At 46.4% G+C, this 27,660-nt stretch overlaps 1 protein-coding gene across 1 annotated transcript in view; it reads left to right on the forward strand.

Moving 5' to 3' along the window:
* Positions 1–2,368: 2,368 nt before the first annotated feature.
* RRH (retinal pigment epithelium-derived rhodopsin homolog) overlaps positions 2,369–27,660 on the forward strand; it is a 49,926-nt gene continuing 24,634 nt past the window's right edge. The window contains exons 1-5 of the mRNA XM_063955789.1: positions 2,369–2,432; positions 14,359–14,549; positions 15,234–15,333; positions 16,304–16,457; positions 17,873–18,041. Of these exons, the coding sequence (XP_063811859.1) occupies positions 2,369–2,432; positions 14,359–14,549; positions 15,234–15,333; positions 16,304–16,457; positions 17,873–18,041 (678 nt within the window). The remainder of the gene's footprint in view (positions 2,433–14,358; positions 14,550–15,233; positions 15,334–16,303; positions 16,458–17,872; positions 18,042–27,660) is intronic.

Below are 27,660 nucleotides of genomic sequence, written 5' to 3' on the forward strand. Positions count from 1 at the left end.
TGATTTTTATTCCATATAAAGCAGTTCTCAGAACTAGATCTGGGTATCTTCCGAAGGTGGTGTCTAAATTCAACCTTAATGAAGAAATTGTAGTCCCGGCTTTCCAGGTACCGGTCCTTTCTATGGGAGATGCATCGCTGGACGTAGCCCATGCATTAAGGATCTACATGGATCGCACCAGTGCCATCAGAAAGACAGATTCTCTCTTCATTCTCTACGGATTTCACAAGCAGACACTGGCAAGATGGCTTTGGATGATGATTTCAGAAGCATATTCTCAGGCTGATCTCCCTGTTCCGGCTAATGCCTCTGCTCACTCTACTTGTAAGGTAGGTCCTTCATGGGCAGCACAATGTGGTGCTTCAGCAGAACAGATATGTAAGGCAGCCACATGGTCTTCCATTAACACATTCATTAGACATTATGCCTTGGATACCTTTGCCTCTCATGACGCTGAGTTCGTGCAAAGGATTCTCCTGTCCAATCAGGAGCGTCCCCACCATTAAATTGCTTTGGGAAATCTCATTGTTATCCTGTGGATAACCTGTGGACCCTGCCGGAGAAATATACGTTGTGGTAAGAACTTACCGTTGATAACGGTATTTCTCCTAAGTCCACAGGATCCACAGGGATCCCACCCTGATGCACCTGATTTGAGGATCCTTTTACTCACTAACCTCTTCCTTCTTGTACGGAAGGGTGTGCATGTGTGTTCTTATCGTCTGATTAGGGCTATCTATGATGCTCCTGCCTTGAGCTTTGGAATACTACTGATTTGCCTGAGCAAGGAGGCGGGGATATATGGACGGGACCGTTGCATGCTGGGAGGCCGGAAACGCTTTGACTGATTGGTGCAAATCCTCTGTCGCTTCATCATATCCCATTGTTAGCCTGTGGACTTAGGAGAAATACCGTTATCAACGGTAAGTTCTTACCATAACGTATATATTTAGGGTAGGTCCTCTCCAAATAAAATGTTCCCAGTGAAGGGGAGTACCTCCAAGATCTTCTTGGAGTCTAAATCCACTTTCCAAGAACTTAACCACAGTATGCGGCGAGCCAGGACATACGTGGATGACGCTTTGTTTGCCGTTACCCTCGCCTCAGAGGACGATTCCTGAATGTAATAGGCAGCAGTGCATATGTGAGGCAGGTATTGCCTGGCATTGGCAGAAATATCCTCGGGCAGCTCTTCCTCTAATGTCTGAACACACGCCTCAATACCTTTTTGCGGCCCAAGAGTCAGCTCTCGTGGGTCTATGAATGGGCCCTGTGAGGGAATATATAGATTTAAGGCATCCCTCCACAAGCTTATCTGTCGGTTCCTTCAGTGAACTGACAGTCAGAGTAAACAACACCATGAGACGGGTGACGTGAGAATCCACCGGCGGCGGATTCTCCCACTTATTACATAACTCTGCAGAGAGAGTATATTGAGCCAAAGCCCATTTAGGGAGTGGGAATTTCTTACCTGGGGTAAACCAGGGTTCCCGCCTGATGTCCACAAGATGATCAGAATGGGGTAATACAGTTTTAATCACTTTCTGCTGTTTAAACATCTCAGTTTTCTTGGTCACTGTAGTGGAATCCTCATCTTCAGATATTTGTAGGATTTGTTTATTAGCAACCACTAGTGCAGAGACATAAACTTGTGAGGGAGAAGCCTCATCAGTAACACAGGATTCTGGGGCAGATGTATTAACCTGGAGAAGGCATAAGGAAGTGATTAAGCAGTGATAAGTACAAGGTGATAAATGCACCAGCCAATCATCTCATAACTGTTAATTTACATATTGGAGCTGATTGGCTGGTGCGTTTATCACCGTGCACTTATCACTGATTTATCACTTCCTTATACCTTCTCCAGGTTAATACATCTGCCCCTCAGTGTCTAACAGTGCAGTGTGCTCCCCCTCCTCTTCAGATGAAACAGAGAGGTTAGTGGATTATAAGGAGGAAGCAGCCCGCTTAGAGGACCCAGGGACACAAGAGTGACCTGGAGTAGATTTCTGTCTAACCAAAGACTGATTTAACTGCTGCAGCTGGCTAGACAAATCTTCCGCCCAAGGCGGATTTACCATAGGGACAATTTGTGGTGGCAGTGGCACCGGAGATCCCATAGGGGGGGCTAAACGGTCCACCAGAGTTCCCAGGAGGGTAGTGAACATAGCCCAGGGTGGCTCCATTGTAGTCACAGGAGCTGCATGCTGACTTGGAGGTATATGACATTTAGTTCACAGACCATCACACAATACTTCCCCCTCAGGTAAACCTCTGGAGCATACCTTGCAAATTACAGGAGCCTCCAGAGCTTTACTGCACTTATTGTTAGACACTGTAATGAAGCAACAATCAGGCTAATAGTACGATGAAGCCGGACAAAGTACACAACCTGCGTAAAAGTACACAAACTTGTGAACTAAATCCCGGTTGTACGTGACTTAACACAGTAAAATATCTGTATAATGACAAGTACCGTGTACATTATATTAGAGGACCCTGACGCGCCTACTCCCTTCGGGTACAGAATATAGTGATGGATACAGATGGGATACACATGAGAGTGAAACCATATAGTAGATACAGGTACACACAGTCACAGGCAATGCAGAGATTATTACAAGCACAATAAAACCACTGGACTAGTGTGTGTCTGTATGTATATATACACTGCTCAAAAAAATAAAGGGAACACTAAAATAACACATCCTAGATCTGAATGAATGAAATATTCTTATTAAATAATTTGTTCTTTACACAGTTGAATGTGCTGACAACAAAATCACACAAAAATTACCAATGAACATCAAAGTTATTAACCCATGGAGGTCTGGATTTGGAGTCACACTCAAAATTAAAGTGGAAAAACACACTACAGGCTGATCCAACTTTGATGTAATGTCCTTAAAACAAGTCAAAATGAGGCTCAGTAGTGTGTGTGGCCTCCACGTGCCTGTATGACCTCCCTACAATGCTTGGCATGCTCCTGATGAGGTGGCGGATGGTCTCCTGAGGGATCTCCTCCTAGACCTGGACTAAAGCATCCGCCAACTCCTGGATAGTCTGTGGTGCAACGTGGCGTTGGTGGATGGAGCGAGACATGATGTCCCAGATGTGCTCAATTGGATTCTGTCTGGGGAACGGGCGGGCCAGTCCATAGCATCAATGCCTTCGTCTTGCAGGAACTGCTGACACACTCCAGCCACATGAGGTCTAGCATTGTCTTGCATTAGGAGGAACCCAGGGCCAACCGCACAAGGGGTCTGAGGATCTCATCTCGGTACCTAATGGCAGTCAGGCTACCTCTGGCGAGCACATAGAGGGCTGTGCGGCCCCCCAAAGAAATGCCACCCCACACCATTACTGACCCACTACCAAACCGGTCATGCTGGAGGATGTTGCAGGCAGCAGTACGTTCTCCTTGGCGTCTCCAGACTCTGTCACGTCTGTCACATGTGCTCAGTGAGAACCTGCTTTCATCTGTGAAGAGCACAGGGTGCCAGTGGCGAATTTGACAATCTTGGTGTTCTCTGGCAAATGCCAAACGTCCTGCACGGTGTTGGGCTGTAAGCACAACCCCCACCTGTGGATGTCGGGCCCTCATACCACCCTCATGGAGTCTGTTTCTGATCGTTTGAGTAGACACATGCACATTTGTGGCTTGCTGGAGGTCATTTTGCAGGGCTCTGGCAGTGCTCCTCCTGTTCCTCCTTGCACAAAGGCGGAGGTAGCGGTCCTGCTTCTGGGTTGTTGCCCTCCTACGGCCTCCTCCACGTTTTCTGATGTACTGGCCTGTCTCCCAATAGCGCCTCCATGCTCTGGACACTATGCTGACAGACACAGCAAACCTTCTTGCCACAGCTCGCATTGATGTGCCATCCTGGATGAGCTGCACTACCTGAGCCACTTGTGTGGGTTGTAGACTCATGCTACCACTAGAGTGAAAGCACCGCCAGCTTTCAAAAGTGACCAAAACATCAGCCAGAAAGCATAGGAGCTGAGAAGTGGTCTGTGGTCACCAACTGCAGAACAACTCCTTTATTGGGGGTATCTTGCTAATTGCCTATAATTTCCACCTGTTGTCTATTCCATTTGCACAACAGCATGTGAAATTGATTGTCAATCAGTGTTGCTTCCTAAGTGGACAGTTTGATTTCACAGAAGTGTGATTGACTTGGAGTTACATTGTGTTGTTTAAGTGTTCCCTTTATTTTTTTGAGCAGTGTATGTATATATATATATATATATATATATATATAATATAATATAGCACAGTGCGGTCCTAGACCGGTGGTATATATCGGAATACTCGTACAATATATTCTGTAACAGGTACACTCTTTCTTAACGAACAATGTCTGTATAAAGACATGTAGAATACTCAAGTGTCTGTAAAGTCTCAGCTCTGTGTACAGGCGGCTTTACAGGGGAGACCTTGACCTGCAATACCAGAGAACAGCAGCAGCTATGCTGAGAAGATGGCGCCCAGCGTCTCTGTCAGGAATTGAGGGAGAGTGTGAGGCAGCTCCATGGCAGGAAATCTGCGAGGAGATGGCGTCCTGGGCCGGGGGAGGGGCTACAGGTTAAGTGCCGGCTCCCCTATGCTGGACCTCACCGCCAGTACTATGGAGCCTTATCAGTAGGGGCGTAAGTACTAGTGATGAGTGGGTTCGGTTTCCGAGAATCCGAACCCACCCGAGCTTTACCTTTTTTTACACGGGTCCGAGCAGACTCGGATCCTCCCGCCTTGCTCAGCTAACCCGAGCGCGCCCGAATGTCATCATCCCGCTGTCGGATTCTCGCGAGATTCGGATTCTATAAGCAGCCGCGCGTCGCCGCCATTTTCACACGTGCATTGAGATTGATAGGGAGAGGACGTGGCTGGCGTCCTCTCCGTTTATACGAGACACTACAGTTGGTCTGTTTGCTTTGCTTTGCTTGTTTATTTTACTATTGTGGGGAGGATTGGGGAGCAGCTGTTAGGAGGAGTACAGTGCAGAGTTTTGCTGATAGTGACCACCAGTTTTTTATCCGTTCTCTTCTCTGCCTGAAAAAAACGCTCCATACCATATCTGTGCTCAGTGTGCTGCATGATATATCTGTGCTGAGTGCTCACACTGCTTAATTGTGGGGACTGGGGAGCAGCTATAGCAGGAGTACAGTGCAGAGTTTTGCTGACAGTGACCACCAGTATACGTTTGTCTGCCTGAAAAACACTCCTGTGGCTTTTTTTTTATACTAGTAGTTTAGCAGTTTGCTGACGGTGTCCACCAGGTCCATTATACTGTATATAGCAGTACGGTAGGCCACTGCTGGTCCTACCTCTGTGTCGTCACTCGTCATCCATAAAGTATACTATCCATCCATCTACATTGTATACCTGTGGTGGCTTTTTTTTTAATACTAGTAGTTTAGCAGTCTGCTGACAGTGTCCACCAGGTCCATTATACTGTATATAGCAGTACGGTAGGCCACTGCTGTACCTACCTCTGTGTAGTCACTCGTCATCCATAAAGTATACTATCCATCCATCTACATTGTATACCTGTGGTGGCTTTTTTTTTTATACTAGTAGTTTAGCAGTCTGCTGACAGTGTCCACCAGGTCCATTATACTGTATATAGCAGTACGGTAGGCCACTGCTGTACCTACCTCTGTGTCGTCACTCGTCATCCATAAAGTATACTATCCATCCATCTACATTGTATACCTGTGGTGGCTTTTTTTTTTTATACTAGTAGTTTAGCAGTCTGCTGACAGTGTACACCACGTCCATTATACTGTATATAGCAGTACGGTAGGCCACTGCTGTACCTACCTCTGTCATCACTCGTCATCCATAAAGTATACTATCCATCCATCTACATTGTATACCTGTGGTGGCTTTTTTTTTATACTAGTAGTTTAGCAGTCTGCTGACAGTGTCCACCAGGTCCATTATACTGTATATAGCAGTACGGTAGGCCACTGCTGTACCTACCTCTGTGTCGTCACTCGTCATCCATAAAGTATAGTATCCATCCATCTACATTGTATACCTGTGGTGCCTTTTAGTTGTGCGCATTAAAATATGGAGAACAAAAATGTGGAGGTTAAAAAAATAGGGTAAATAGTGGATCCACCTCGTGCTGAAGCTGCTGCCACTAGTCATGGCCGAGACGATGAAATGCCATCAACGTCGTCTGCCAAGGCCGATGCCCAATGTCATAGTACAGAGCATGTAAAATCCAAAACACAAAAGATCAGTAAAATGCCTCAAAAATCAAAATTAAAAGCGTCTGAGGAGAAGCGTAAACTTTCCAATATGCCATTTACGACACGGAGTGGCAAGGAACGGCTGAGGCCCTGGCCTATGTTCATGGCTAGTGGTTCAGCTTCACATGAGGATGGAAGCACTCATCCTCTCGCTAGAAAAATGAAAAGACTTAAGCTGGCAAAAGCACAGCAAAGAACTGTGCGTTCTTCTAAATCACAAATCCCCAAGGAGAGTCCAATTGTGTCAGTTGCAATGCCTGACCTTCCCAACACTGGATGGGAAGAGCTTGCGCCTTCCACCATTTGCACGCCCCCTGCAAGTGCTGGAAGGAGCACCCGCACTCCAGTTCCTGATAGTCAAATTGACGATGTCACTGTTGAAGTACACCAGGATGAGGATATGGGTGTTGCTGGCGCTGGGGAGGAAATTGACAAGGAGGATTCTGATGGTGAGGTGGTTTGTTTAAGTCAGGCACCCGGGGAGACACCTGTTGTCCGTGGGAGGAATATGGCCCTTGACATGCCTGGACAAAATACAAAAAAAATCAGCTCTACGGTGTGGAATTATTTCAACACAAATGCGGACAACAGGTGTCAAGCCGTGTGTTGCCTTTGTCAAGCTGTAATAAGTAGGGTTAAGGACGTTAACCACCTCGGAACATCCTCCCTTATACGTCACCTGCAGCGCATTCATCATAAGTCAGTGATAAGTTCAAAAACTTTGGGTGACAGCGGAAGCAGTCCACTGACCACTAAATCCCTTCCTCTTGTAACCAAGCTCCTGCAAACCACACCACCAACTCCCTCTGTGTCAATTTCCTCCTTACCCAGGAAAGCCAATAGTCCTGCAGGCCATGTCACTGGCAAGTCTGACGAGTCCTCTCCTGCCTGGGATTCCTCCGATGCATCCTTGAGTGTAACGCCTACTGCTGCTGGCGCTGCTGTTGTTGCTGCTGGGAGTCGATCGTCATCCCAGAGGGGAAGTCGGAAGACCACTTGTACTACTTCCAGTAAGCAATTGACTGTCCAACAGTCCTTTGCGAGGAAGATGAAATATCACAGCAGTCATCCTGCTGCAAAGCGGATAACTGAGGCCTTGGCAGCCTGGGCGGTGAGAAACGTGGTTCCGGTATCCATCGTTAATTCAGAGCCAACTAGAGACTTGATTGAGGTACTGTGTTCCCGGTACCAAATACCATCTAGGTTCCATTTCTCTAGGCAGGCGATACCGAAAATGTACACAGACCTCAGAAAAAGACTCACCAGTGTCCTAAAAAATGCAGTTGTACCCAATGTCCACTTAACCACGGACATGTGGACAAGTGGAGCAGGGCAGACTCAGGACTATATGACTGTGACAGCCTACTGGGTAGATGTATTGCCTCCCGCAGCAAGAACAGCAGCGGCGGCACCAGTAGCAGCATCTCGCAAACGCCAACTCGTTCCTAGGCAGGCTACGCTTTGTATCACCGCTTTCCAGAATATGCACACAGCTGAAAACCTCTTACGGCAACTGAGGAAGATCATCGCAGAATAGCTTACCCCAATTGGACTCTCCTGGGGATTTGTGACATCGGACAACGCCAGCAATATTGTGCGTGCATTACATCTGGGCAAATTCCAGCACGTTCCATGTTTTGCACATACCTTGAATTTGGTGGTGCAGAATTATTTAAAAAACGACAGGGGCGTGCAAGAGATGCTGTCGGTGGCCCGAAGAATTGCGGGCCACTTTCGGCGTTCAGGCACCACGTACAGAAGACTGGAGCACCACCAAAAATACCTGAACCTGCCCTGCCATCATCTGAAGCAAGAGGTGGTAACGAGGTGGAATTCAACCCTCTATATGCTTCAGAGGATGGAGGAGCAGCAAAAGGCCATTCAAGCCTATACATCTGGCCACGATATAGGCAAAGGAGGTGGAATGCACCAAGCGCAGTGGAGAATGATTTCAACGTTGTGCAAGGTTCTGCAACCCTTTGAACTTGCCACACGTGAAGTCAGTTCAGACACTGCCAGCCTGAGTCAGGTCATTCCCCTCATCAGGCTTTTGCAGAAGAAGCTGGAGACATTGAAGGAGGAGCTAAAAGAGAGCGATTCCGCTAGGCATGTGGGACTTGTGGATGGAGCCCTTCATTCGCTTAACCAGGATTCACGGGTGGTCAATCTGTTGAAATCAGAGCACTACATTTTGGCCACTGTGCTCGATCCTAGATTTAAAACCTACGTTGTATCTCTTTCCGGCAGACACAAGTCTGCAGGGGTTCAAAGACCTGCTGGTGAGAAAATTGTCAAGTCAAGCGGAACGTGACCCGTCAACAGCTCCTCCTTCACATTCTCCCGCAACTGGGGGTGCGAGGAAAAGGCTAAGAATTCCGAGCCCACCCGCTGGCGGTGATGCAGGGCAGTCTGGAGCGAGTGCTGACATCTGGTCCGGACTGAAGGACCTGCCAACGATTACTGACATGTCGTCTACTGTCACTGCATATGATTCTCTCACCATTGAAAGAATGGTGGAGGATTATATGAGTGACCGCATCCAAGTAGGCACGTCAGACAGTCCGTACGTATACTGGCAGGAAAAAGAGGCAATTTGGAGGCCCTTGCACAAACTGGCTTTATTCTACCTAAGTTGCCCTCCCTCCAGTGTGTACTCCGAAAGAGTGTTTAGTGCAGCCGCTCACCTTGTCAGCAATCGGCGTACGAGGTTACTTCCAGAAAATGTGGAGAAGATGATGTTCATTAAAATGAATTATAATCAATTCCTCCGTGGAGACATTCACCAGCAGCAATTGCCTCCAGAAAGTACACGGGGACCTGAGATGGTGGATTCCAGTGGGGACGAATTAATAATCTGTGAGGAGGGGGATGTACACAGTGAAAGGGGTGATGAATCGGACGATGATGATGAGGTGGACATCTTGCCTCTGTAGAGCCAGTTTGTGCAAGGAGAGATTGATTGCTTCTTTTTTGGTGGGGGCCCAAACCAACCAGTCATTTCAGTCACAGTCGTGTGGCAGACCCTGTCGCTGAAATGATGGGTTGGTTAAAGTGTGCATGTCCTGTTTATACAACATAAGGGTGGGTGGGAGGGCCCAAGGACAATTCCATCTTGCACCTCTTTTTTCTTTCATTTTTCTTTGCATCATGTGCTGTTTGGGGAGTATTTTTTTGAAGGGCCATCCTGCCTGACACTGCAGTGTCACTCCTAGATGGGCCAGGTGTTTGTGTTGGCCACTTGAGTCGCTGAGCTTAGTCACACAGCTACCTCATTGCGCCTCTTTTTTTCTTTGCATCATGTGCTGTTTGGGGACTATTTTTTTCAAGTGCCATCCTGTCTGACACTGCAGTGCCATCCTAGATGGGCCAGGTGTTTGTGTCGGCCACTAGGGTCGCTTAGCTTAGTCACACAGCTACCTCATTGCGCCTCTTTTTTTCTTTGCATCATGTGCTGTTTGGGGACTATTTTTTTCAAGTGCCATCCTGTCTGACACTGCAGTGCCACTCCTAGATGGGCCAGGTGTTTGTGTCGGCCACTAGGGTCGCTTAGCTTAGTCACACAGCTACCTCATTGCGCCTCTTTTTTTCTTTGCATCATGTGCTGTTTGGGGACTATTTTTTTCAAGTGCCATCCTGTCTGACACTGCAGTGCCACTCCTAGATGGGCCAGGTGTTTGTGTCGGCCACTAGGGTCGCTTAGCTTAGTCACACAGCTACCTCATTGCGCCTCTTTTTTTCTTTGCATCATGTGCTGTTTGGGGACTATTTTTTTCAAGTGCCATCCTGTCTGACACTGCAGTGCCACTCCTAGATGGGCCAGGTGTTTGTGTCGGCCACTAGGGTCGCTTAGCTTAGTCACACAGCTACCTCATTGCGCCTCTTTTTTTCTTTGCATCATGTGCTGTTTGGGGACTATTTTTTTCAAGTGCCATCCTGTCTGACACTGCAGTGCCACTCCTAGATGGGCCAGGTGTTTGTGTCGGCCACTAGGGTCGCTTAGCTTAGTCACACAGCTACCTCATTGCGCCTCTTTTTTTCTTTGCATCATGTGCTGTTTGGGGACTATTTTTTTCAAGTGCCATCCTGTCTGACACTGCAGTGCCACTCCTAGATGGGCCAGGTGTTTGTGTCGGCCACTAGGGTCGCTTAGCTTAGTCACACAGCTACCTCATTGCGCCTCTTTTTTTCTTTGCATCATGTGCTGTTTGGGGACTATTTTTTTCAAGTGCCATCCTGTCTGACACTGCAGTGCCACTCCTAGATGGGCCAGGTGTTTGTGTCGGCCACTAGGGTCGCTGAGCTTAGTCACACAGCTACCTCAATTGTTATTGAGGTTAATAATACTATGGGATCAAAATGACCCCCAAATTCTATGATTTAAGCTGTTTTTTAGTGTTTTTTGAAAAAAACACCCGAATCCAAAACACACCCGAATCCGACAAAATATTTCCGGTGAGGTTTTGCCAAAACGCGTCCGAACCCAAAACACGGCCGCGGAACCGAACCCAAAACCAAAACCAAAACACAAAACCCGAAAAATTTCCGGTGCACATCACTAGTAAGTACACCTGTCCTGTACTCCTATGCCCTGGCGGATTTAGTGGGGGCCCTGCTCAGTAACAGTGTCCACGCCAGCGTAGCAGTCTGTCTCCCTGGACTGCGATCAGGAACGCGATTTAGTGGTGGGTCCCGCCTGGGGGGACCCTCTTACCTCCTCCCTTCGTAGCAGCCATGTGCCTAAGTCGGAGCATCTCCACCGCAAGTACCCGGGAACTGAGCCGCGGGAGTATGCAGTGCCGCTTGGGAGGTGATGGAGACGCAGCACTGAATGTCACCATGACATATTAGTGCTGCGGCCCTTGAAGTCTTCTTTGGTTTTCAGGGCTGCCCAGTACAGACCGCCTGTTAGGTGACCTGCTGCTGTAGGCACCACTCGAAACTGAGCTCTCAGTGCCTGGAGGCGGGGTTATAGAGGAGGCCCCAATGAATCCTAGGACATTCAAAGCTTTGCCTGATGGTGCCTCTGGATCAAGATCAAGATCCCGCTCTTCACCCCGATGATTCCCTGTGGAAACCAATGTACCTTGCTGCAGAAATCACTAATTGGCAAAACCATGTGCACTGCTGGGGGGGGCAGATGTAACGTGCAGAGAGAGTTAGATTTGGGTGGGTGATAGTGTTTCTGTGCAGGGTAAATACTTGCTGCTTTGTTTTTACACTGCAATGTAGATTTCAGTTTGAACACACTCCATCCAAATCTAACTCTCTCTGTATATGTTATATCTGCCCCACCTGCAGTGCAACATGGGTTTGTCCATTTGTGTGCTTTTTTTGGTTTGCTGACAAACCTGAATAAGCCCCAGAATCCATAACCCTCTCACCATCGTGTCACATTGCAATCAGACACCTTACTCATGGAACTATTTGCTCCTGCATAGGAGACCTTCAGAGACTAACTATATGAAGCTAGAGGCTTACTTTTAGCAAAAGTAATCAGAATTGTAGTTGAGCAAATCTATTTAGTACTGTATGTGGCTTTAGGGAATTTGATGTGTAGGTGAACACTACATAGATCAGTATACCGAAAATGGCATCCCGACTGCCAGTATGCTGACAGCGGGGCGAGTGCAAAGAATCCCCTTGCGGGCTCGCTGCGTACGCCACAGGTTAAATTCCCACTGTATGGATGTCGTGGACACCCACGAATGGGAATAGCCCCTGATCGCCGGGATTCCATCTGTCTGCATTGTCGGCTAACAGAATTCCGGCGCCAGGATCCTGGCAGCTGGCAAATTAACTCCATCCCATCTGCCCAGTTGCAATGGTTTTATACTGACAAGTACAATTTTCATATACTTAGACTTCGCCTGCTCTCTGTACAGGAGCAAATATCTCTATTAGTAAGGTGCCTGCCTCCAATGTGAGACAATGTTGAGACGTGATGGGTTCAAATCGCAGGTGTGATAGTGCCTGTCAATGCGAACGGACCTGGGAAATGTGCTATTTTAAAAACAAAGGATAATGTAACTAGAGGGTTGATGTACTAAGCCTTGAAAGGAGATAATGTGAAGAGAGAAAATCAACCAATCAGCCCCTAGCTGCATACTTGACTACTCTCCTGGAACAGCCAGGAGGCTTCCGGAAATCGGGTGGAGCTTCTGGCCTCCTAGAAGAGTGGGCAAGTCTCCCGGCTGGACGCCGCCCACACCCCCCTCCCCTCCGCAATCAACACCTCCACCCCTGCAGATGTCGCAGTCTGGACAGATCCAATGATGCGATTCGCCCTGGAATGCATTAAATGATGGTAAAAGGGGCCCCTCTTCCGCATAATGCCCCCTCATGCTGCACTGCACCGCGCCTCCCGTTTTGCTGACCTGGCAGCTAGAATGTCTGTATATATGCCGATATGTATACCCAACTGTGATGCAAATACAGCCTGTAACATGACAGTAAGAAGCTGATTGGCTGGTACTTTATCTCTATCCACTTTATCAATTTTGAAGGCTTAGTACATCTCCCCCTTAATTTGTTAAGCACATGAATTTATTAATAAGATGACCCAGAGCACCAAAAAGTCTAGTACGGCTCTGTTCTCAACTCCATTATTAAAGTTTATACTAAAGGTTAGCATTCTCAAAGTACCAGCCTGCCAGCTGCCAGAAAGGCATTCAGGGAAGAACCAAACTTGTTACAGTGCAAAGATAGTGGTGTATTTGGGAATCTAGGATTAGGCATGCCCATTTATTTATTTAAGACCCACTATGTTATTACTATACCCAATAATCATCAATATAATTATTTTGTCAAATAATTCCTGTACTGACTGCTATTGGTTAGACACACCCCTTATACAGTATGTAAACATGTCCTCCCCCTTCCTCTTATTTACAAATATGTTTGGATAATGTATTGGCCACATGTATAATCAATAAATAGAGCCACTTGTATTCCATTTTTAACTATAGAACCAGCTAGAGAAACTGAACGGTCAGGAAATACTTTGGAATTTACATTTTAAGATTTGCACATATTAAACCATTTATTTTAATAAAGGGTAAGATTACTTTCCATAATATTGTTAAGAACCATTATGTAATACTATCTCCCAGCCCGTCAAAATAGCAGAACAACATAACAGTAATGTCAGTGTGGCGGCTGCGCGTTGGAATAGAGCAACACTTAAATTGCTTTGTCGGACGGGTGCCGTGTAGTGGCTGCTGGTGCGCAAAAACACTTGCGTTCCCCCTATAGAGGTGGGGAGCAGCGTTAGCCTTTTTTTTATATAGGTCTAGTTAGCAGCCTGTCAAAATGACGTAACATTGACGTTCCCGTGAAAAGTCCAGTTTGAGCACTCAAACAGGTCACTTTACAGTCATTCCTGCTCAGAAGTTCGGTGGGCTACGAGTAGAAATGTCAGCGCCGGCAACTGTGCGCGCCTGAACGGAGCAACATTTGAATTGCTCTGTCAAGCGCAAACTAGTGGCCACCGGCGCACACTTGAGTTCCTCCCATTGAGGACAGGAGCAGCGTTAGTCTTTTATTATATAGGAAATGTAATACTATATTGAAACAATCTGCATCTGTCTCTCCACTGTCACTATCTGTTACTACCACTCTACTCTCTCCCCAGTCCCTGTCTGCCCCAACCCTCTCGCACTCTTTCTCCCCAGTACCTATCTGCCCCTACCCCAGTCTCCACCCTCCCAGTCCCTACCTGCCCCTTCCCCCACTCTCTTTCTCTCTCCCCAGCACCCTCTCTCTGTATGCAGCAAGTGTGAAACAGTCAGATCAGTATTATTAGTATTAGCAGCAGCAGGTTAGGAGGCTTTAACATCTCCCTGCAGTATCACTTTCACCTTTGACAGCTTGCAGCACACAAAGGAGTAATTTGGTCCGTTGGCCGTCCTCTAGTGGCCGCTTGCAAACATAACAACGGTGAGGAGCAGCGTTAGTCTTTTATTATATAAAATGTTTGTGCAGCCGTGTAAATGCATAGGGCTTCACTACATATCATACCAACTTTTGTTAGTGCCAATTATTGTGACTGTTAATAACTGTTTATGTTTTTTTTAATTAAATGGTGGTCTTGCTTATTTCTCCTAGGTATAGTGAGCCTTTTAAGCAACATTATAGTGTTGGGAATCTTTGTTAAATATAAAGAGCTTCGCACAGCAACCAATGCCATCATCATCAATCTGGCGTTCACAGATATAGGCGTCAGTGGGATTGGGTATCCTATGTCTGCTGCTTCTGACCTTCATGGGAGTTGGAAATTTGGAAATGTAGGATGCCAGGTATAAAGAACTGTTTTACTACTACTTATCATAACTGGTGTATGAAGGAAGTTTCCTCTTTTGAGGGTTAGGAGAAGGAGTTTTTACAACCACCACTTATTTCACACTAGTACATCAGCAGTGGAACCTTAAGCCCACCTCCTTGGTAGGTTTAATGTTCTCCCTTTAGAACTGTTTCCAGTGTTCACTTGTACTGGTGACCTCTGTTAGCTGAAGACATGCAGTGCCCTGACTCACAAACAACAGGTGACTCTTGGTTGGATGAGTGCTACTACTTTTGTGTTGGTAACAACTGTACTTTCACATCAATGGGTCACGTTTGCTCTTTTTCCATTGCTCAACGGCAGCTCTCCTGAAACTTCTCAGGAAGTTGAATTAATTACAGCAATCGGCCGCATTTTCTAATGTTTATCAAAGAGGGTGATATAAGTTTTAACATTCACTAGTGAGAACTCCGTTGTCTCTAACTGCTTATTTCATAGTTATTACTGGATACTGTTATAAGCATAAACTTGCTAATAAAGCTACAGTATTTGGCATAATCAGCTTTCATTGACGTAAAACACATTTCTTAATGCTACTATCTTTATAATTGACTTGTAACTGTAAACTACATAGGAAGTATCTATAGAGTGACATTATTAAAAACAAATAATGGATTCTTTAATTTATGTTCAATTTCAGATTTATGCCAGCTTGAATATTTTCTTTGGTATGGCCAGCATTGGACTGCTGACTGTGGTTGCGATTGATCGGTACCTGACTATCTGTAGACCTGACATAGGTTTGTGTTTGATCAAAAATATATTATTTGTAGTAAAAACGCAGACATTTCTAAAGTTGTATTACAATAGCAAATTCTTGTTTGTAGTACCATGTTGCTTTGCCCATGTTCTGCCATTTATGAATTACACCCATTGTAGGACTACAAGCATTGTGTGTATAATCACTGCATTGCGGCACTGCCTCCTGTGACGTCATCCATTTGTTGGTAGGTTTTAGTGCATTTTACCTTGTACAGTGCCATATTTCAACAGACATTAGAAGTAAATGTTTTTTTTGCTCATGGAACACTAACATCTGCAACTAAAAATATATAAATTCTGCTATAGGCTATAACACATACTCGACTCTCCTTGAATGTCAAGGAGGCTCCCTGAAATAGTGGTGATCTCTGACTCCTTGAAGAGTCTAGCGATCTCCCTGAGGCCATGCTGGACAGGTGCAACACAGTGATGACATCATCATTCTCCACCCACCATGGAGGAAACACTGGGGAGACGAATAAGAAGGATGTGTGCCACAAGAAAATGGCTGCTGTCCTGTACACTGGTGACTACATTAGAGCTGGCTATATATAATTTATATGTGTTGAACTATGTAACTTCTTGAGGCTTATTTACAGATGGACGTAAGTCAATATTATGTCATACCTCTCAGACAGAGCAGTACATGACCTCTTCAATGCCGTATGCATAGGTGTGGCTTTCACAAGCCCCCTGAAATTCTATTTCAAAAGTAGGCATTAACACCTTATTTCTGGCAGACGCTATAGGCATGCCAGGCGGTCTGACTGAGGACTTGTAGATTTTTGGTATATTACAAAAAATAAGCCCAATGATGTTATATATTTGGGGCTTTCTTCAGATGACATGCTCAGTGGCCCTGCCTTGTGGATTACTGCAGTCTTTACCAAAGCACAGCATATCAAGGTTATGATTGTTCTATTGTAACTACAGATCTTTTCTGCACAGGAAGAAGAATAACAAGCTGGCACTACACATCCATGATTCTAGCTGCATGGATAAATGCAGTTTTTTGGTCTGCAATGCCTGTTGTAGGATGGTCAAGTTATGCTCCAGACCCTACTGGAGCCACATGTACCATTAACTGGAGAAAGAATGATGCGTAAGGAATACTGAGGCATACACTGAAGTCAGGAGTTACAGATATTCTTCCATGAGAATACACAAGATATATCAGATGGGATGGATGAACGTAGAGGGGAGTTTTCAATGTTCTACTGTAGCATCAGTGGGCTTTTTAATTGCTCAGACACCTCTAAAGCTTACACAAGTAAATAACAATAAAAAAAAATAAGGACGGCTCCCTCATATTAATTTATATGGCACTAGCTGAAGTACCCGGCATTACCCGTGTTTAATGTTCAAGTTATTAAGCTGTCAATGAGTTGGATGTAATTGTCATAATTTTACAAATAATTAGCAGCTCTTCCAACACATACACATGAGGTGGCTGCCTAGTGTCGTTTTTGGGGTGTCACCAGTAGCCCTAATCCCCAGCTTTTCTTTCTGTTCAGTTTTCTAATGACTTGCGAGATGGGTTTTAAGTGTTCCTTCTGCTATCAATGTTGCTATTCCAAGGATTTTGTATACACAATATTTGTTGTCTTCCCACCTCCATTTCTGTCAGTTATTTAAGTTCATTGATTTATGGTTATTTCAGTCAGTTATTACAGTTCATTTAAGATTTCATCCAAATCCATCCAGTGGAAAGCCCAGAACAGGCTTCCTGTACCAAAGTTTGGTCTGGCGCACGTCAATGGGAGGTCTGACCAGGACCTCAACCCTTTATTATGTCTTCTTGGACCCATAATTAGTTTTGTTCGGCGCACTCCGTTGTGAGGCCCAACAGGGACACCAACCTCCCTAAAACCTGGCCAGTATCCAAGTAGACCATCTCGCATTGGTTTCCTCCCAACCAGTGCAGGAGTGCACGACTGCATAGCTGGACAGACAAACAGGTCAATGAATTTTATATAAGAGATATTAGGTTGTAATGATAATAATGTTGAAAGAGAAGTGTGCTACTGCACAGACTCCAGTCTTCATGTTCTCCTGGGAGGCTTCCTGTCCTATCCCAATATGGCCACAATATCTCTTGAGCATGTGCCAAAGCCATCATGAGACTGTGTGAGATTATATACAGTGACATGATGGAAGACAGAAATCTCCTACTTAGCTCCTATGAGAGCCCTGGTTAATACCTTCTATAAAGCTGATTCACACATCCCTGCACCACTACCCGTTTGCAGGATACACTGACCAGCTGGTGAGCTGTATGAAATGCAGCACCGCTCCATCACCAGTATTCATGTAATAGTGAGTACGGCTGTATCTGCTATCAATAAACCTGCACCACTGGTTAAGTAACTGGGCTGTCCAAAGTTTGTGTCATCTGCTGGTGTGTGCCTATATAACTCTGCCATATCAAAACCTGCACACACATCATTTCTTACATAGGTAGTCATTATCAGATGGAATACATTACATCTAATAGTATTCATGATCTTTCTCTCTCAGGTCATTTGTATCGTACACAATGAGCGTGGTTGCTGTGAACTTTATTGTACCTCTACTGGTGATGTTTTACTGCTACTACAATGTGTCCCGCACCATGAAAGGCTATGACAGCAGAAACAGCCTTGGGGGCAGCATGGTGGACTGGTCTGACCAGGCTGATGTAACAAAGGTAGGGACACGGTACAAGATGGAATGTGCTAATTCTACGAATGAGAGACACACGAGTTACAAGATGACATTGTATAAAGAGAGAAATAAATAAAACCCTTCTTACAATAATCAGACCACCTTTATTCTCCGTAAGATATGCCTCTGACTCCTTCTGCAGTAGTGGCATGGCCATGGTAAGGCAATTCCTAGCTGAAGAAGTGAGGAGAGGAACGGAAATAAATCAAATGGGAGGACAACCTTCAGCTTTATTGCCAGTTTTCCAGTTGCAGCAGTAACAGAAACCTTGTTACTGCATATAAAGGTATAGATCTTTTGATACCAGGGACTATTAACACAGGGATGTTCTAAAGTACTGCTCCTGGTGACTGACACAACAGCCTATAGGGACATTAAGAGTTTTTGAGACTATAGATGTCGTTTTGTACAGGACTACTCCTAAACAAGAGGTGCTTTACTCACTAGAATATGTTTGATAAAGCTAAGTGGCATATTTATCAAATAATATTTGTGGGATATTCGGGGATATCTGCAAATATGAAGTATCCCCTGCATGTACTATGTAGGTACTGCAGCAGATATCTTCCATATCTGTCATGTCACTCCATTGTTAATAGCAGCCACAGCCTCCATATGTTTGGTCCCAAGGTAACATCATGACCCCGATAAGTAACGGAGATGGTGTTATCCTAAAGTAGACTATGGGCTACTTTCTAAAGAAATCCCCAGGAGAGGGTTCCTCTGTATACCTCTCCGGCATGGCAGCCATACATTGGTCAGCAGACTGTACATGTGCAGAGCGGGCCTGACTCCCGTAGTAGAAGTAAAAGTGAAATTATTGCTTTTGTGATCATTTCACTTATTTACCCATCACAGGGACCCTTGTCCCTGCATGTGATTTTTGGTAGATTCGGGCAAATGTTAATTTCTTATTGGCGCAAATAGTGGCGATAAAATATTCTCATTATTGGGTCTAATCCCTGATAATTAGTAAATATGCCAACATTGTAATATTTCTATAATAATTGGCCACATGTTGCTCCAACAGGACAGGCAGGGTAGTATTACCATAACAATATCTGTAAACAGGACATACAGTGCATCACCATACCCTCTACTAAACATTCTTCCAAATAATGATTGTAGAAGAAAAAATAAGTAAGAAAGCGAGTTTTATATATATATACTGCACATATACAGAGACCCCTGCACTCTCCTTGGCAGCTTCATTCACCTTAATGCTTTAGTATACATCTGAATAAACAATGGGGTTTTGGTTTATGAATTGTACAATGCATGTAAGCTTGCGGCCCACCCCACGGGACCCCATTACACCGCAAGTCCTACTCTGTCACATAAACATTCACATACAAGATATATAAATATATATATATATAAATATATATATTTCTCTGACGTCCTAGTGGATGCTGGGAACTCCGTAAGGACCATGGGGAATAGACGGGCTCCGCAGGAGACTGGGCACTCTAAAAGAAAGATTAGGTACTATCTGGTGTGCACTGGCTCCTCCCTCTATGCCCCTCCTCCAGACCTCAGTTAGATTTCTGTGCCCGGCCGAGCTGGATGCACACTAGGGGCTCTCCTGAGCTCCTAGAAAGAAAGTATATGTTAGGTTTTTTATTTTACAGTGAGACCTGCTGGCAACAGGCTCACTGCAACGAGGGACTAAGGGGAGAAGAAGCGAACCTACCTGTTTGCAGCTAGCTTGGGCTTCTTAGGCTACTGGACACCATTAGCTCCAGAGGGATCGACCGCAGGACCCGTCCTTGGTGTTCGTTCCCGGAGCCGCGCCGCCGTCCCCCTTACAGAGCCAGAAGCATGAAGATGGTCCGGAAAATCGGCGGCAGAAGACTTCAGTCTTCACCAAGGTAGCGAACAGCACTGCAGCTGTGCGCCATTGCTCCTCATACACACTTCACACTCCGGTCACTGAGGGTGCAGGGCGCTGGGGGGGGGCGCCCTGAGCAGCAATAAAAACACCTTGGCTGGCAAAATAATCATAATATATAGCCCCAGAGGCTATATATGTGATAATTACCCCTGCCAGAATCCATAAAAAAGCGGGAGAAAAGTCCGCGGAAAAGGGGCGGAGCTATCTCCCTCAGCACACTGGCGCCATTTTCTCTTCACAGTGTAGCTGGAAGACAGCTCCCCAGGCTCTCCCCTGTAGTTTTCAGGCTCAAAGGGTTAAAAAGAGAGGGGGGGCACTAAATTTAGGCGCAATATTGTTTATACAAGCAGCTATTGGGGAAAATTCACTCAGTGATAGTGTTTATCCCTACATTATATAGCGCTCTGGTGTGTGCTGGCATACTCTCTCTCTGTCTCCCCAAAGGGCTGTGTGGGGTCCTGTCCTCAGTCAGAGCATTCCCTGTGTGTGTGCGGTGTGTCGGTACGGCTGTGTCGACATGTTTGATGAGGAGGCTTATGTGGAGGCGGAGCAGATGCCGATAAATGGGATGTCGCCCCCTGTGGGCCGACACCAGAGTGGATGGATAGGTGGAAGGTATTAACCGACAGTGTCAACTCCTTACATAAAAGGCTGGATGACGTAACAGCTATGGGACAGCCGGCTTCTCAGCCTGCGCCTGCCCAGGCGTCTCAAAGGCCATCAGGGGCTCAAAAACGCCCGCTCCCTCAGATGGCAGACACAGATGTCGACACGGAGTCTGACTCCAGTGTCGACGAGGTTGAGACATATACACAATCCACTAGGAACATCCGTTACATGATCCCGGCAATAAAAAATGTGTTACACATTTCTGACATTAACCCAAGTACCACTATAAAAGGGTTTTATGTTTGGGGAGAAAAAGCAGGCAGTGTTTTGTTCCCCCATCCAATGAGTGAATGAAGTGTGAAAAAGCGTGGGTTCCCCCGATAAGAAACTGATAATTTCTAAAAAGTTACTGATGGCGTACCTTTTCCCGCCAGAGGATAAGTTATGCTGGGAGATATCCCCTAGGGTGGATAAGGCGCTCACACGTTTGTCAAAAAAGGTGGCACTGCCGTCTTAGGATACGGCCACTTTGAAGGTACCTGCTGATAAAAAGCAGGAGGCTATCCTGAAGTCTGTATTTACACACTCAGGTACTAGACTGAGACCTGCAGATAGTGCTGCTGCAGCGTGGTCTGTAACCCTGTCAAACAGGGATACTATTTTGCGAACATAAGACGTTGTCTTATATATGAGGGATGCACAGAGGGATATTTTGCCGGCTGGCATCCAGAATTAATGCAATGTCCATTCTGTCAGGAGGGTATTAGAGACCCGACGCTGGACAGGTGATGCTGACTTTAAAAGGCACATAGAGCCTTATAAGGGTGAGGAATTGTTTGGGGATGGTCTCTGGGACCTCGTATCCACAGCAACAGCTGGGAAGAAAATTTTTTACCTCAGGTTTCCTCACAGCCTAAGAAAGCACTGTATTATCAGGTACAGTCCTTTCGGCTTCAGAAAAGCAAGCGGGTCAAAGGCGCTTCCTTTCTGCACAGAGACGAGGGAAGAGGGAAAAAGCTGCACCAGTCAGCCAGTTCCCAGAATCAAAATTCTTTACCCGCTTCCTCTGAGTCCACCGCATGACGCGGGGGCTCCACAGGCGTAGCCAGGTACGGTGGGGGGCCGCCTCAAAAATTTCAGCGATCAGTGGGCTCGCTCACAGGTGGATCCCTGGATCCTTCAAGTAGTATCTCAGGGGTACAGGCTGGAATTCGAGGCGTCTCCCCCCCGCCGTTTCCTCAAATCTGCCTTGCCGACAACTCCCTCAGGCAGGGAGGCTGTGCTAGAGGCAATTCACAAGCTGTATTCCCAGCAGGTGATAGTCAAGGTTCCCCTACTTCAACAAAGACGGGGTTTACTATTCCACACTGTTTGTGGTACCAAAACCGGACGGTTCGGTGAGACCCATTTTAAATTTGAAGTCCTTGAACACATACATAAAAAAATTCAAGTTCAAGATGGAATCGCTCAGGGCGGTTATTGCAAGCCTGGAGGAGGGGGATTACATGGTATCCCTGGACATCAAGGATGCTTACCTACATGTCCCCATTTACCATCCTCACCAGGAGTACCTCAGATTTGTGGTACAGGATTGCCATTACCAATTCCAAACACTGCCGTTTGGACTGTCCACGGCACCGAGGGTCTTTACCAAGGTAATGGCAGAAATGATGATACTCCTTCGAAAAAAGGGAGTTTTTAATTATCCCGTACTTGGACGATCTCCTTATAAAGGCGAGGTCCATGGAGCAGTTGTTGGTCGGAGTAGCACTATCTCGGGAAGTGCTACAACAGCACGGATGGATTCTATACATTCCAAAGTCACAGCTGGTTCCTACCACACGCCTGCTGTTCCTGGGGATGGTTCTGGACACAGAACAGAAAAAAGTGTTTCTCCCGCAGGAGAAAGCCAAGGAGCTGTCATCTCTAGTCAGAGACCTCCTGAAACCAAAACAGGTATCGGTGCATCACTGCACACGAGTCCTGGGAAAAATGGTAGCTTCTTACGAAGCAAAATTCCATTCGGCAGGTTCCATGCAAGAACCTTTCAGTGGGACCTCTTGGACAAGTGGTCGGAATCGCATCTTCAGATGCATCGGCTGATAACCCTGTCTCCAAGGACCAGGGTATCTCTACTGTGGTGGCTGCAGAGTGCTCATCTTCAAGAGGGCCGCAGACTGACTGAGGACTGGGTCCTGGTAACCACGGATGCCAGCCTTCGAGGCTGGGGGGCAGTCACACAGGGAAGAAATTTCCAAGGACTTTGGTCAAGTCAGGAGTCGTCCCTACACATAAATATTCTGGAACTGAGGGCCATTTACAAGGCCTCTGCTTCAAAACCAGCCGGTACTGATCCAATCAGACAACATCACGGCAGTCGCCCATGTAAACCGACAGGGCGGCACAAGAAGCAGGATGGCGATGGCAGAAGCCACAAGGATTCTCCGATGGGCGGAAAATCACGTCTTAGCACTGTCAGCAGTGTTCATTCCGGGAGTGGACAACTGGGAAGCAGACTTCCTCAGCAGACACGACCGACACCCGGGAGAGTGGGGACTTCATCCAGAAGTCTTCCAACTGTTGGTAAACCGTTGGGAAAGGCCACAGGTGGACATGATGGCGTCCCGCCTAAACAAAAAAACTAGATATTTCGCCAGGTCAAGGGACCCTCAGGCAATAGCTGTGGACGGTCTAGTGACACTGTGGGTGTACCAGTCGGTTTATGTATTCCCTCCTCTGCCTCTCATACCAAAGGTACTGAGAATTATAAGAAAACGAGGAGTAAGAACGATACTCGTGGTTCTGGATGGGCCAAGAAGAGCTTGGTACCCAGAACTTCAAGAAATAATATCAGAGGACCCATGGCCTCTACCGCTCAGACAGGATCTGCTACAGCAGGGGCCCTGTCTGTTCCAAGACTTACCGCGGCTGCGTTGGACGGCATGGCGGTTGAATTCCGGATCCTAAAGCAAAAGGGCATTCCGGAGGAAGTCATTCCTACGCTGATAAAAGCCAGGAAAGAAGTAACCGCAAACCATTATCACCGTATTTGGCGAAAATATGTTGCGTGGTGTGAGGCCAGGAAGGCCCCAACAGAGGAATTTCAGCTGGGTCGTTTTCTGCACTTCCTACAGTCAGGAGTGACTATGGGCCCAAAATTGGGTTCCATTAAGGTCCAGATTTCGTCTCTGTCGATTTTCTTCCAGAAAGAACTGGCTTCACTGGCTGGAGTTCAGACATTTGTAAAGGGAGTGCTACATATTCAGCCTCTTTTTTTTGTGCCTTCTGTGGCACCTTGGAATCTCAACGTGGTGTTGAGTTTCTTAAAATCACATTGGTTTGAGCCACTTAAAACTGTGGATTTGAAATATCTCACGTGGAAAGTGGTCATGTTATTGGCCTTGGCTTCGGCCAGGCGTGTGTCAGAATTGGCGGCTTTGTCATGTAAAAGCCCTTATCTGATTTTCCATATGGATAGGGCAGAATTGAGGACTCGTCCCCAGTTTCTCCCTAAGGTGGTATCAGCTTTTCACTTGAACCAACCTATTGTAGTGCCTGCGGCTACTAGGGACTTGGAAGATTCCAAGTTACTGGACGTAGTCAGGGCCTTAAAAATGTATATTTCCAGGACGGCTGGAGTCAGGAAAACTGACTCGTTTTTTATCCTGTAGGCACCCAACAAAATAGGTGCTCCTGCTTCTAAGCAGACTATTGCTCGCTGAATTTGTAGCACAATTCAGCTGGAGCATTCTGCGGCTGGATTGCCGCATCCTAAATCAGTAACAGCCATTCCACGAGGAAAGTGGGCTCATCTTGGGCGGCTGCCCGAGGGGTCTCGGGTTTACAACTTTGCCGAGCTGCAACTTGGTCAGGGGCAAACACGTTTGCTAAATTCTACAAATTTGATACCCTGGCTGAGGAGGACCTTGAGTTCTCTCATTCGGTGCTGCAGAGTCATCCGCACTCTCCCGCCCGTTTGGGAGCTTTGGTATAATCCCCATGGTCCTTACGGAGTTCCCAGCATCCACTAGGACGTCAGAGAAAATAAGATTTTACTCACCGGTAAATCTATTTCTCGTAGTCCGTAGTGGATGCTGGGCGCTCATCCCAAGTGCGGATTGTCTGCAATACTTGTATATAGTTATTGCCTAACTAAAGGGTTATTGTTGAGCCATCTGTTGAGAGGCTCAGTTATATATCATACTGTTAACTGGGTATAGTATCACGAGTTATACGGTGTGATTGGTGTGGCTGGTATGAGTCTTACCCGGGATTCAAAATCCTTCCTTATTGTGTCAGCTCTTCCGGGCACAGTATCCTAACTGAGGTCTGGAGGAGGGGCATAGAGGGAGGAGCCAGTGCACACCAGATAGTACCTAATCTTTCTTTTAGAGTGCCCAGTCTCCTGCGGAGCCCGTCTATTCCCCATGGTCCTTACGGAGTTCCCAGCATCCACTACGGACGACGAGAAATAGATTTATCGGTGAGTAAAATCTTATTATATATATATATATATATATATATATATTAGAGATGTGCGGCAGGCACTTTTCGTGTTTTATGTGTTGGTTCTGGTCCCATACTTGTGTTTTGGATCTGGATTGGTTTTGCCAAAACCACCTTTTCGTGTTTTGGTTTTGGATCTAAATAATTTCTGAAAAAACAACATAAAAACAGCTAAAATCACAGAATTTGGGGGTAGTTTTGATCCTAATGTATTAGTAACCTCAACAACATTAATTTCCACTCATTTCCAATCTATTCTGAATACCTCACTCCTCACAATATTGTTTTTAGGCCAAAAGGTTGCACCGAGGTGGCTGTATGACTAAGCTAAGCAACATAAGTGTGCGGCGCAAACACCTGGCCCATCTAGGAGTGGCCCTGCAGTGGCAGACAGGGTGGCAGATTTAAAAAATAGGCCCCAAACAGCACATGATGCAAAGAAGAAAAAGAGGTGCAATGAGGTAGCTGTATGACTAAGCTAAGGGACACAAGTGTGCGCCACAAACACCTGGCCTATCTAGGAGTGGCACTGCAGTGGCAAACAGGATGGCACTTAAAAAAACTAGGCCCCAAACAGCACATCATGCAAAGAAGGAAAAGAGGTGCAAAGAGGTAGCTATATGGCTAAGCTAAGTGACACAAGTGTGTGGCACAAACAACATGGGATGTGCTGGAATTTGCCCAGATGTAATACACGCACAATATTGGTGGCACAGGAGAGCATAACCCTAAATCACACACACACGTCAAAGCCTGTAAAAATAGGATTTTAATACCTACCGGTAAATCCTTTTCTCTTAGTCCGTAGAGGATGCTGGGGTCATCATAGAACCATGGGGTATAGATGGGATCCGCAGGAGACATGGGCACTTTAAGACTTTGAAAGGGTGTGAACTGGCTCCTCCCTCTATGCCCCTCCTCCAGACTCCAGTTATAGGAACTGTGCCTAGGGAGACAGACATTTCGAGGAAAGGATTTATTGTTAAACTAAGGTAAGAGTCATACCAGCTCACACCTCAAGCATGCCGCAGAACGTGGCATTCAACAGAACACAAGCCAACGGCATGAACAATTGCAGCAACATGCTGACAATAACGTAACACAGCATGTGTGTAACCACAACTAATAACTGCAGATATAGTACGCACTGGGACGGGCGCCCAGCATCCTCTACGGACTAAGAGAAAAGGATTTACCGGTAGGTATTAAAATCCTATTTTCTCATACGTCCTAGAAGATGCTGGGGTCATCATAGAACCATGGGGTTATACCAAAGCTCTAGAACGGGCGGGAGAGTGCGGATGACTCTGCAGCACCGCTTGACCAAACTTAAGGTCTTCATCGGCCAAGGTGTCAAACTTGTAGAACTTTGCAAATGTGTTTGACCCCGACCAAGTAGCTGCTCGGCAAAGTTGCAAAGTTGCAATGCCGAGACCCCCCGGGCAGCCGCCCAGGATGAGCCCACCTTTCTAGTAGAATGGGCCTTCACCGATTCCGGTAACGGCAATCCAGCCGTGGAATGAGCATGCTGAATCGTGTTACAGATCCAACGTGCAATGGTCTGCTTGGAAGCAGGACACCCAACCTTGTTGGGAGCATACAGGACAAACAGAGCCTCTGTTTTCCTAATCCGAGCCGTTCTGGCGACATAAATCTTCAAAGCTCTGACCACATCCAGAGATTTTGACTCAGCGAAGGCGTCAGTAGCCACAGGCACCACAATAGCTTGGTTCATGTGGAAAGAGGAAACCACCTTCGGTAGAAATTGTTGACGTGTCCTCAAGTCAGCTCTATCTTCATGGAAGATCAAATAAGGGCTCTTGTGAGACAAGGCCGCTAACTCAGACACCCACCTTGCAGATGCCAAGGCCAACAGGATGACCACTTTCCAAGTGAGGAATTTCAACTCCACCGTCCGTAAAGGTTCAAACCAATGTGATTGAAGGAACTGCAACACCACATTACGATCCCATGGTGCCACTGGAGGCACAAATGGAGGTTGGATGTGCAACACGCCTTTCACGAAAGTCTGAACTTCTGGAAGGGAGGCCAATTGTTTCTGAAAGAAAACCGATAAGGCCAAAATCTGTCCCTTAATTGAGCCCAATTTTAGGCCCGCATCCACACCTGCTTGTAGAAAATGGAGAAAACGTCCTAGCCGAAACTCTTCCGTAGGAGCCCCCTTGGATTCACACCAAGAAACACATTTTCTCCAAGTACGGTGGTAATGTTTAGACGTTACCCCTTTTCTGGCCTTAATAAGTGTGGGAATGACTTCACTGGGAATACCCTTATGGGCTAGGATTTTGCGTTCAACCGCCATGCCATTAAACGTAGCCGCGGTAAGTCCTGATACACGCACGGCCCCTGTTGTAACAGGTCCTCGCACACAGGAAGAGGCCAGGGATCTCCTATGAGTAATTCCTGAAGATCTGGATACCAGTCTGGGACAATGAGGATCACCTGGATCTTTGTTCTTCTTATGATCTTTAGAACCTTTGGAATGAGAGGAAGTGGAGGGAATACATACACCGACTGAAACACCCACGGTGTCACCAGTGCATCCACTGCAATTGCTTGAGGGTCCCTTGAC

This window comes from Pseudophryne corroboree, chromosome 1 (genome assembly GCF_028390025.1).
Source record: "Pseudophryne corroboree isolate aPseCor3 chromosome 1, aPseCor3.hap2, whole genome shotgun sequence".
In the NCBI taxonomy this organism is placed as follows: domain Eukaryota; kingdom Metazoa; phylum Chordata; class Amphibia; order Anura; family Myobatrachidae; genus Pseudophryne; species Pseudophryne corroboree.